This window comes from Ricinus communis, chromosome 3 (assembly GCF_019578655.1).
Source record: "Ricinus communis isolate WT05 ecotype wild-type chromosome 3, ASM1957865v1, whole genome shotgun sequence".
NCBI lineage: Eukaryota > Viridiplantae > Streptophyta > Magnoliopsida > Malpighiales > Euphorbiaceae > Ricinus > Ricinus communis.
In genome coordinates, this window is record NC_063258.1 from 5,874,933 (window position 1) to 5,887,044 (window position 12,112).

Genomic DNA, 12,112 nt, shown 5'->3' on the forward strand with positions numbered 1-12,112 from the left:
GAATAAAGATCCCAGAGCATAGATTAACAAGAAAATTAAAAAAAGGCATGCGAAACCCCCAAAAATAATTCGGTTTGGGCAGAGTCACGTTTGTTTTCTTTCTAGAGCTATGCCCCTATTACAATTTACAACCATTTTGGTCATCACATCTATTTTCAGAGCTTAATAACAATCCCAGATAACAAAAACCCACAGTTCTCCAGTAACCCATGGAAGAGAATAAACAGCATAGAGCGACAGGCAACATAAGAGAAATTTGGCATCTGGAGACTCTTTGCCAACTGGTGCTATAAACATATACTTCGTGTTCTCATATTCCTACACTGTTAAACGGTTAAATCGACCCCCCCCCCCCCCCCCCCCCCCGTTAATCAACACGGAATTTTGGTTCCTGCCTCAAGTCATGTATCCTCGTATAAATAAATGGTTACATCAGGACAGTAAATGTCCTGCTCCTATCACTCACAACTATAACTGGAATTAACAGAGACCCATGTTACATACATTTTTTCTGGCATGCGAGAGAAAAATGCTGTCTTATTCCTGCTTCACTTCACTCATTCTGATGTTGTTATGTGCCTGTAAAACAATGCAGCTGTTTGTCAAAGACTCATTGCCTGTACAATATACCTTTTTGAAAAATATAGAACAGAGAAAAATCCCAGCGTTTCTGCAGAAGATCATTGCTGCTGATTAGTCATGTAAATTGGCAGCAAGCTCAAGAGGTTGCTGTGGTACAGCAGCCTCTCCAACACCACCTGCATGCCTCCGTTGCCTCTCACGAAGGTAGAGGACTGTAAGGAGACAGACAAAAAGGGTTAGTATTGTTGCATTTCCTTCCTCCAAGATCACATTCTCCACCCATGCTTCAACTTTTGGGTAGACTCCAGGCAATGAATCAATCAAGTTGACCTAAATTAAGAGCAAAAGCATCATTGAATTGGTAAGTCAAGAATTCAAACAATAATTACAATGAAATGCAATTAAATCTTAACCCTAACAGAATGCAATAACTCCAAAATACATGAATGTATAATCATAATATTGTCCTCAACCTACATCAAGCCTTATTGAGGCATTTAAGCAAGGCATATGAAGAGCCAAGAAAAAAATGCACACACAATACACAGATTGATTCCTCCCATATATATATATATATATGTATGTATGTATGCGTTCAAATCAAATTGCTCTACAAACAGGAGAACACGGGCATTACTGGTTTCCCTAAAGTAACGTAAAAAATTGAGGCTTAAAATACTTTCATGACAGCGCAGAGGCCAAAATGAATGGGGCAAATGAACCTTATGTCTATCCTTGTCATAAGTCAAAAGTGATCCTTCCACCCATAGTTCCTTTCTTTGGTAATAAAATAAAGAAAGAAAGGAAAGGAAGAGCATTATTTAATCAATGGCACTTTCTCTCTCTCCTCTCTCTCTCCCTCACACGGAAAATTCACACCCAACAACAACAAGAGAAACCCATGAGAAAAGGGAGAAATCAAACTCATCTCTTTCCTTGTCATAAATAACCCTAGTTCCTTTTTCAACGATAATAAAATTGAAGAGGAAATAAATGGAAATCTAATCGATGGCTCTCTCTCGCTCTCTCTCTCTTTCTATCTATCTATCTATGTTTTAAACAGTTAAAACATCCAATCAAAAAACAAAAAGGTGTCTAATACTCGTCCACTTACAAGCATCTTTTGATGCATGAAATATTGAAGTTCACTACCTAAATTTGATACTGACATTTAATGAACGAAAGCATGTAAACTGGATGAAGAAACTCACTAGGAAACTGTCTGCATAGTTCCTCCGCACCCACAGGCTTGTTAGGGCCAGTGTAACAGGTAATTTTGCTGCAGGATCAATCTCTAAGGCTTGATCATAGTAACGCTTAGCAAGATGGAGATCAAATGGAAGTCCTTGACCATGCTCATGCATGTACCCAAGGTTGAACATGGCTTGCGCATTAGATTGAGACTTTGCATGCATATAAGCCTCTGCAGCACGTTCATAGTCCCTCTCAGTACCCTGAGGGGAAAGAACAAGAAGGCCAGCATAATAATAAGATCAGAATATAGGATTTGAATTTCATAGGTGCTAAACTGAAGTATCCAAAGCAGCCATGCAGTCAGAGGCTGGAGAGACATACCCGTCCATAATAATATGCATCACCAATCAGCAAAGCAGCATGTTCATTGCCCTGTTCAGAAGCCTGCCACCACAAAGAATGTGCACGTTGATGTCTTTCTGCATCTGTACAAAATCCAGATTCTCCCATGCACATGCTTCGCTCCCCATATTTGTCAAGAATCCATGCAGCATTACTCTGGGCAATCTCATATCCCATCTCGGCCATCCTTGCATATAACAGGAATGCCTTGCCCACATCACCTTTTAAATATGATTCTAGAGCCCATCTAGACAAGGTGCTCCATGGTCCCCGTTCTGCAACTAGTTTATATAATGCAGTAGCCTGGAATGAAGAAAGCTCAGTTATAAAGGGATGACAACATATGCTGTGCAGTCTTGAAATATAAAACATTACTTGGATATTCCTATTTTATAGTTTGATTCACCTCAATAGGGCATGAATGAACCTTTTTTTCACCATTGACCTACTAGTCTATGTGGACAACAAAGACAATTAGTTTCAAGATGGTTAGGTGCTTATTAGGTCCTAGCTACTGATATGTCATGCAAAATTGGCAATCGCCAGGCATTTGTATCTCACAATATCTACAATTTTCAAAAACTCAACATGCATGTCCGTTAATCTATAAATTAAACCAATCATGATACAAAACCATGGTTGAGCTCAGCAAACATGGAATAGAACATAAACTCAATTTGGCATTGGTTTCAACCTTCAGTACAGGAACTCCAAGACAGTAAAGGCTTCTTTCTTTAGCTTTTGGCAGAAGTTGCTGTTTTAACATCTTGGAGTTTACAGAAGCTAAAAAGCAATGCCAAACTCCCTCAGAATTCCACTAATGGTCATCAACAAATCCATCTAATACCACTCAAACGAAACTACAGCTCCAAGACTGTCAAATACAACTTAATTCTAAGCTTCTTTAGTCAGCTCTCAACAAAAGTTGATGTTTTAACATATTAGCCTTCGTGCACCAAAGGGACATCCAACAGAGATGGAAAAGGCACTCTTTTTACCACTTTCTTTAAGCATGTATAGAAACAGAGAGATGCATAAACCTGTAGTCAAAGCCCATTACAACCTCTTTTGGTTTCCAGGGACCATAAATAGTTTTCTATATTATAACAAAGATACATATCATATGCCATGAAGCCAATTGCATGTTTAGACAAACCCAATAACCCCAGTTTCCGCAAGGAAATCAGGTTGACTCATCACTGTGGCAGTCTGACAGCAATCAAGGGAGATAATTCAGCTAAAAGAGATGCTAATTACAAAAGCAAGGAGGAAAAGGTAAAAGTTAAATATATGTTTCAGAAACATCTAAGTTTGAAGAAAGATAAAGTGAAAGAAAAATAAATCGATTTACCATAACAAGGTCCTTCTTAAGTCCCACACCTGTATGGAACATCTTTGCTAGCTGGTAAAATGCCTTTGGTTGACCTGCATTAGCAGCCACGATAAAATACTTGCATGCCAGCTTTACATCTCTCTTTACCCCAATCCCCTTAAGATACATTACTCCGAGATTGTAGTGCCCACCAGCCTCTTCATTGTGAGCAGCCTTCTCAAAGTATTCTTTTGCCTGAAAATAAAAGGAAACGGTTTGTGACCCATTGTCTCAAATAGCCTTTACAAAAACCCAACTCCATATCATGCAACAAAAAAATTTGAAACAACCAAGTAAAATCCACAACAGGTTCCTAGTTTAACAAGCTTCGCCATGGCATTACAAAATAGTAGAAAGCAATATGGCAAAGACAACACAATCAAACCCTATCCCAATCATATAATGATGAACATATAAAATATTTTTTTAACAAATATAATACAAATTCATAAATAGATGCCTCATCCCACAAGTTTTTTCAAACATAATAGTAAGGGATATAACTGCAGCATAATTAGAAGATATTGACAGACACGGTATAAAAAAATCAAATTTGATACAAATCCTTAAAAATGGTTGATTAATTTCTTTCACTAATGACAAAATTTTTCAAGGGGGTCCTTTTTTCCTCTGCAGTATGCAGCATAATTAAGAATATACACAAGGCAACTATTTCACGTTAGGGATATTAAGAGTACCATTGGGTTAGATCCAACCAACAATAACATAAAAAGCTCGAGTCAAATAAATGTGCTATGAAGAAAACTGAGCATACTTTGGTGTAGTTCTTTTCTACTCCATAACCTTTGACATATAGATACCCCATGCCATTATAAGCTGAATAAAGTTGCTGCTTTGATGCAAGTGTAAGCCATTCAAGTGCTTTAGTATAATTCCTTTCAACTCCAGCTCCCCTTGCATATATCTCACCTAGGAGTTCCATTGATCTGGGCTCCCCCTTCTTTACAGCCTTGGAAAACCATGACAATGCCTTTGCATGGTCACGCCTCAAACCTCTCAATCCAAAGTAGTAAAATAGCCCAATTTTATACATGGCTCCAGCATTACCCTTCTGAGCCTGATATTCCAAAATCTGGAAGTCTTCATCCTCTTCCCCTCGGGACTTTCTCAGAGCTTCTTTATTCTCCTCAGCACCATTATGAATTCTAACAGGTTCAATCACAGGCGAATCTTTGGAGATCAGAAAACTATTCACAGCTACTTCAGCTAATTCCGCATATAATTTCACCGCTTTATCATGCATCTGAAAAACAGACATAATATAAACCCACTGATCAAACAACAAGAACAGGAAGAGAAAACAACATTTGAGTATAGCTGTATTCAGACAAGGAGGTATGACTTGTTTCAAATAAACAAATTCAACAGAAAATAAGACTCCGCATTTTTTATTAATTACTTGAGGTAAAAAAAAAAAAAACCAAAACTATAAATCATCTATTTTTAACATAATCTGACATCAATAATTGAATCTGTTAGCTCAGTTATGCCAATATTAGTACACTATCAAGTTATGTTTTCGTCATAGAAGTTGTTCTTTTGTGCGGTTTCAGCACAAGGAGCTAAGCAGCCAGTATTAACCATATATACAATTTGCAAGATTATGAAAAAAAAGGATATCGCAATAGGAGAATTAAAAAGAAAAACTCACATCTTGGCGTGAATAAGTGAAAGCTAGAGCCATCTTAGACTGCATGTTACCAGATTCAGCAGCAAAATGATGATATAAAAACGCCTTTGCCTTATCTCTCTCTTTCATTTGACCTAATCCGTACAAAAACCCTAACACTGACTGCGCGTGGGGATTTCCACTCACCGCTGCGCTCTCGATCTCCGCCGCTGCTTCCTCCATCAACCTCACCTTTCCATCACTCACAGATGCCAGCATCTTCTCTACACCGGAGTAGTACTCTGCCATTTCCGAATCCTCGACTGAGGAAGAAGAAGAAGAAGAATCCGGTTCGAAGATTGGACGCCAGGAGCCAGGATCAAGTTCGTGCTCTGGTTTTGAGTCGGAATCGCCGAACTCATCCCACTCTGGCGGTGAGTCGGTGGCGGAGGATGAATCATCGACGGTGGCGGGAGCGTCCTTGAGGTCGTCTTGAGAGAGAAGGAGAACGAAAGGACGAGCGGTGAGAGAGAGAGGAAGGAGAGAGACAATTATCAGAGAGAATGTAAATCTGTAAGTTCCCAAACGGCGTCGCATCTTTCTTTTTTTTTTTTCCCGACGGAGTTGGAAGAAGAAGATTAAGAAGAAGAAGAGAAGAGACGGAAGCCTGTGGCATATTTGAAGTTTGTTTGATGAAGAGGGTAATTATGGAATTTTACTTTTGTTGTGAACTATTTTATTTGCCACGTCAATTTCTGTAGGTTGAGCCAATGATATGTTGCCAGGCTATGTATTTTTTTTTTAAAAATATCAAATACTCCTCCAATAAAAAAATTTAATTATTTTAATAAATAAATTTATAATTTTTATTTAAAAACTAACCAGATTCAAATTTTAATTAAATTTTTTAAAATTAATGAAAATAATATTAATGATGGTTTGGCAAAAGCAACGGTCGTAGAAAAATAAAAGAGCAATAATTGTTCATTTTGATTTTTTTAATAAAATATTACAAGATTTTAATATATAAAAATTAAAATGTTTAATTTTACAAAACTAAAAATTAATATTTGTTTAAATATTATCTTATTTAATTAATTAAAATAAGAAATATGATAGATATACTCATGATTTTTTTTTACTATTTGATCTTTGAATAGAAATTTTGAACCTATTTACTAAAATAGTTGAAATTGGACTTATTTAGCCTTGAGTTACAAATTCAGGAAATACTATTATAATAGAATAGAAGAACTTTGCTCTCATCTCTTTCAATGAGATACAGGAATAGCTCTTTTAGCATCAACATAAATTGACCTAAAACTACGAGTAGTTGTAATTTTTGTCTATAATAGTCATCTAGCATAATATAATAGAAAAAAGCGCGTCGAGCACAGTTTTCGTGTCACCAACAATCCTTTTTCGTTTATTAGGAGACTAAAAAAGCTCTGTCAAGCAGGTATAATTGTCACGTTGATCAACAGTTAAGAAATTCTATCTTCAAAGCCCTCACTTTTGGGCTATATTTCACCGTTGATAGACATGGTTCAATATGTGACCTTTTATCCGCTTTCTTTTCATTGTCTTTCCTTAAGGAGGAAGCAATGAGAATTTATATTAAAAAAAAGGTTAGAACTCGTTTAGTTCAAATCTTATGAACCGAGAAATGAGAATAAACCTGGCATATTCCTATTTTTCTTTGTTTGGTTAATTAAAAATATCTCATGAATGTGACTCTAATATCCTTAGCAATAGGAATGACTCATTTCTTATTAGCCTTGGTTCAATAATACCCACTCCAATAAAAGATGAAAAAAGTATTACAAAGTTGACAATTTTCCATTCACTTCCCTCGCCACTGCTCATGTTGTAATTGTTGCCTACCCAACATATGGTAGACTAAATCTCCAATTTTTTTATACTTTCTTAGATTAATTGATCATTAAGTCATTAATCTACCAGAAGCATTAAAGAAGAAGGTGAGCTCTCTTCGTCTCTCTCTAGTGGTACACGACCTAGAAATAATTTCTTTGTGAATGTTATTAATGACTCCACATCTCGTTCAAGATTATTTCATTGCTCTTTTCGATATAGCTTTTCTCTTTCACTCTCTTCTTCCTTCTCAAGTAACTAATTAGTGCTTCTATTATTATTTTTCTTTGTGATTTAGGTTTATAGGTGTCTTTTGTTTATTGATATTTGGTACTTAAATTACTTTGGCTTAGTGGTTGTTAGTTTAATTTTTATAATGTGTATTTTATTTATCATATTGTTGGGACTTGGAGTTTAAGTAAAAATATGAATTTAGCAATTGGAGAGTTCAAGTATAGATATGGATTTGAACTTTGAACATATTTGTATTTGGTATTAGAATACAAGCATTAGTGCAAACAACTAGCATTATGAATTTTGATTGAATGGAATATGTTCATAATATAGTAAAACTTATTCTTGCTTATGAATTTCATTAACCAAACATATTATCTTGAATAAAGAATTTGTAAAAAATTTGTAGATATTAGTTTAAAATAGTAAACAATTAGTCTAGAAGAAAAGGGGATATGGTGTATTTGCATCCACTAAAATTAGTAAAGCAGTCATATATGTGATGGCATATTATTTTGAGTTCATGGAAACATAATACTGGAAAAATAATAGAATATATAACTATTTTTTCTAATAATTGCTTATGATATTTTTTTTAGTTTCATGAATATTACAATTAGTCTAGAAGAAAAGGGGATATGATGTATTTGCATCCACTAAACAACAACCATGGACTATTGGTTATGTTTTAAATTTCAATAGTCAATAAGACTTGCATAAAACACGTAATTCTCTTTGTCTCTTAATTAACACTCCATTAAAGTAAAGCTTCTTTCTCCTTAAATAATGGCAAGTTCCAGTATTTGTACATTATCTTTAATAAACTCAAAATTCCCATAATTTAAAGAAAAAACGCATCTTAAGGTTCCTAAACTTTACAAGTTTGTTTCGGTTGGTTCTTGTACATTTATTTTAATTTACAAGGTCCTTGAACTTTTATTTTTGCAGTCATGATGTCCTTTTTCAACATATATCGTTAAATGCGTGTATTTAAGCACTGGTTATTACGAGTATAAGATGTTAATTTAAACACTAAGAGCTTAACTGGGATAAAGCCTATCCAACAAGGACAATGGTATTGATAAAACGACGTAGTATCATTTAAAGAAAAATGACATTGTTTTATTATTTCCCAAACTGAATCTAGTGTGGGGCTTAACCCTAACCCTTTCTCAATTACACGAAACACATAACTTGGGCTTAACCCTAACACTTTCTCTGAAAAATAATTTACATTTATATCTGGCAATGTCACTTTTGCTTTATATTTTAGCCTTTGTAAGATTTTAGTTCTTAAGCTTTGTGAATTTTGTGAGGATAAAATTTGGAAAGTGGAGGCTATCGAAGCTAACAGTTCTGTGGACTACTGTTAAGTAATGCATGTGTAGTTTGCCGTATGTTGTGTTGATTATTTAGTTGTTGCTTCGATTTAGGGTGTATAGAGTCCATTGTAGTTCTTTACTTTTCTTTTATTCTTTCATTACTTTGTATAAGGTTTCTATGGTTCCTTGTGTTTAGGTATTAAAGACAAAAGTTAATTTATTAGTATGGACCATTATCGGGTTAATTTGTATCATTTATAGAATTTTATAATGCTGCTTTAATATTATGGTCAAATATATTTTGTGCATTTTGACTTAGGAATGAAATTAAGCTTTTTAAAATACATTATGATCCTACTTGTATGTTGGTAATGTGGCAGAATGTTGTGTTATTATTGCTATTTTTTTTTGCTAAATCATATTTTAAATATCACGTGGATGATTATGTTCATGTAAAATGAATGAAAAAACTCTAAACCTGGTAATACATCATGGTGGCAAGTTTAATAGTAATAGAAAATCTAGGTATGTTGGTGGGAAAGTGTCTTAGGTGAAAGAGAATTTAGACATTGATAGGCTTTCATACCTAGAAGTTATATCATATATTATAGAAGACTTGGGGTATAAAGAGCATATTCGACTGTTTTACTAGGTAATATTTTTTTTAGTAAAAAATGATGATGACGTGCTGGAAATAGTTGGTAAATTAAGTTCTAGGATTAACTTAGAGTTCTATGTTGAGCATACAATTGCTGGTGAGGATGCACTTTAGTCTGTAAGTGGTAAATGTAGAAATATGAAAGGGTTAACAACAAGTGAGTGTATTAATGCGGAAGGATCAACAACATTTGAGGGTAGAAATAAAGAAAGGTTAGCAACATATTAAAGTGTAAATCGAAAAGGGTCAATAATAGGTCAAGGTCTAATTGGGGAAGGGTCAACAACTTTTGAGGAAACCTATGGGATAGAGAATATAATTGGAGAGGAAACAATTGGGTTAGAATCTGAAAGTGATCGAAGTGAAGAAAGTGAAATGGAGGATGAAGTTACTCAACAAACATATGATAATCTAAATATTAATGTTGATGTTTTAACTAATGATGATGAAAAAGAGCTACAATAGACTAGAAGGAATGTTAAAGAGCTTAAGAAAAAGAATATGTTTTCTAAAAAATAAAAAGTGGTTGAGAATGATGGTGAGAGTGATAAAATGGGAGAAAAATAAGATGATGGATTAGAAGAGGACTTAGAGTTAGAAGTAGATGATGACGATGAACTTTATAGTGAAGGATCAGAGGTTGATAAATGACTCTACATATAGTGTGTATTATGATAGTGATGATGCATATAAGTGTATATAGTGAAACGAATGGCGAGTATGATAATCATGCTCTTAGGAGACCTAGCAAGGTAGTAAAATTTGATCTAAAGGCAAATAGTCTAGTATTTTATCTTAGAGATGGTATTTAAAAATGTGGAGGAATGTAGGGATGCATTTGCAAAGTATGTGATCATAAAGGAACTGTAAGTGCAATTTATGAAGAATGATAAATAAAGGATCAATGCATAATGCATGAAGCAATGTCCATAGGTTTTTTTAGCATCAAAAGAAAGAAATAATGACGATTTAGTTATTAAGACTTATGTGCCCTACCATAAATGCATAATAAAAAACACTAATCTAATGGCCACTAGCAAATTTTTAGCAAAGCTTTTGAGGGAAATATTAATAGGACAACCATTTATTGGGCATGTAACACTTGGAGGAGTTGGTAGGTTATAACTGAATTTGAAAATCAGCCTCACTCTACTTAGGAATATAAAAAAAAGTTATTGCATATTTGATGGAAACTTATAAGGAGGAGTACATGAGATTACATAATTATGTACAAGAAATTAAATCAAGTAATCCAGGTACAACTCGCGTTATGAGGGCTTCTAAAGAGGAAGGTGAGGATATTAACTACTTTAAGAGGTTTTATGTTTGCTTTGCTGCTTGTAAAGAGTGGGTTGCTGGGTGCAAAAAGACAAAAAGATTAAATTAATACTTTTTGAAGGGAGTGTAAGGATCAACTACTATACGCCATTAGATGTGATTGGAACAATTAAATGTTCCCAATTACTTAGCCTATAGTGGCTATTGAGGATAAGAAAAATTAAGACTGGTTCATAAAGTTGTTGAAGCATGACTTACCAATTGGTGAGGGAGCTGGATACACTATTATTTCTAACATGCAGAATGTTAGTTATCATTTATTTAATATTTTTATCAATTAATTATATAAATTAAGATTGCAGCTACTAAAAATAAAATAATGTATTTTACAATGGTTTATGTAGGAATTGCAAGCTGTTGTACTTTAGCATTTACCATAAGTGGAGCATAGAATGTGTACTAGACACATTTATGCAGCTTGGGCAAAAAAATGGAGGAGTGAAGACAAGAAGCTATCTTTTTGGAATTATGTAAGAAGCACATCTAAAAAGGATTTGAAGTTAAAGCTAAAGGAAATGGAGTTACTTGGAAATGGTATAGTCCAAGATATGTTGGATTATAATGTTTTTGCAAGCATATTTTAACACTTATGTGAAATGCGATATGGTGGATAACAATATGGTTGAAACCTTTAATAGTTGGATTTTGAAAGCCCGTTGCAAGCCAATTATCAACATGTTAGAAGAGATTAGGCTTCAAGTTATAAGAAGGCTCCATATTAAGAGAAGATTTTACAAAACTTGGGTTACATATATGGATCCAAGGCCTTTATAAAAATTGAAAAAACATAAGGACTTGTCTTTTAATTGGCAAATGTACTGGAATGGGGATGAGGGGTATGAAGTCACCTAAATATATGGTCTTATCTAAGGTGTACAATGTATCTTGATAAGAAGACTTGCATATGTAGAGAATGAGATTTGATAGGAATTCCCTGTCCTTCATAATATATGTGCAATTTATAGTGTAAAAAAGGAGCTTGAAGATTTTATAAATGGATAGTATAAGGAGGAAACATATATAAATGCTTATCAGCATATGATGCAGCTTGTGAAAGGCAAATTATTATAAGAAACAACTGATAAGAAAGAGATTACACCTCCACCATATAGAAAACTACCTGGTGGACCTAAAATGAGAAGAAGAAGAGACAAAGATAAGCCTATAAAATTAGTAAGCTATAAAGGAGAGGAAGGATAATGACCTGCCAACTTTGCAAAGACACTGGCCATAATATAAGGACTTTCCCTAAGAGAACAGAAAAGATATTTTTGAGCTAATTCTAAAGCTTTGTTCTTAAATATATTATGCAATAGCTTATATAGATTTTTTTATACACTTAAATATTTTTTGATTGCAAAATGTTGTAGTTAATTTAAGGAGAGGAAAGAAAAAAGATAAGCTAATTGGCAGTCAACCATGCACCAACCTTAATGCACAACTTGTAACAAAAGTTATCAAGCCAAGAAAAGATAAAGAAGTTAGAAGCAATACCACTAATAGTAGCT

General features: G+C 34.2%; 1 protein-coding gene across 1 annotated transcript; it reads right to left on the bottom strand.

Moving 5' to 3' along the window:
- LOC8283119 (ERAD-associated E3 ubiquitin-protein ligase component HRD3A) lies at positions 1–5,833 on the bottom strand. The gene is made up of 6 exons (XM_002530432.4): positions 5,223–5,833; positions 4,326–4,814; positions 3,530–3,745; positions 2,158–2,481; positions 1,794–2,036; positions 1–912 (listed from the first exon to the last, which is right to left on the bottom strand). Exons 1-6 carry the CDS (start codon positions 5,775–5,777, stop codon positions 694–696), a joined length of 2,046 nt encoding a protein of 681 aa, XP_002530478.1. The 5' UTR covers positions 5,778–5,833; the 3' UTR covers positions 1–693.
- Positions 5,834–12,112: the final 6,279 nt, after the last annotated feature.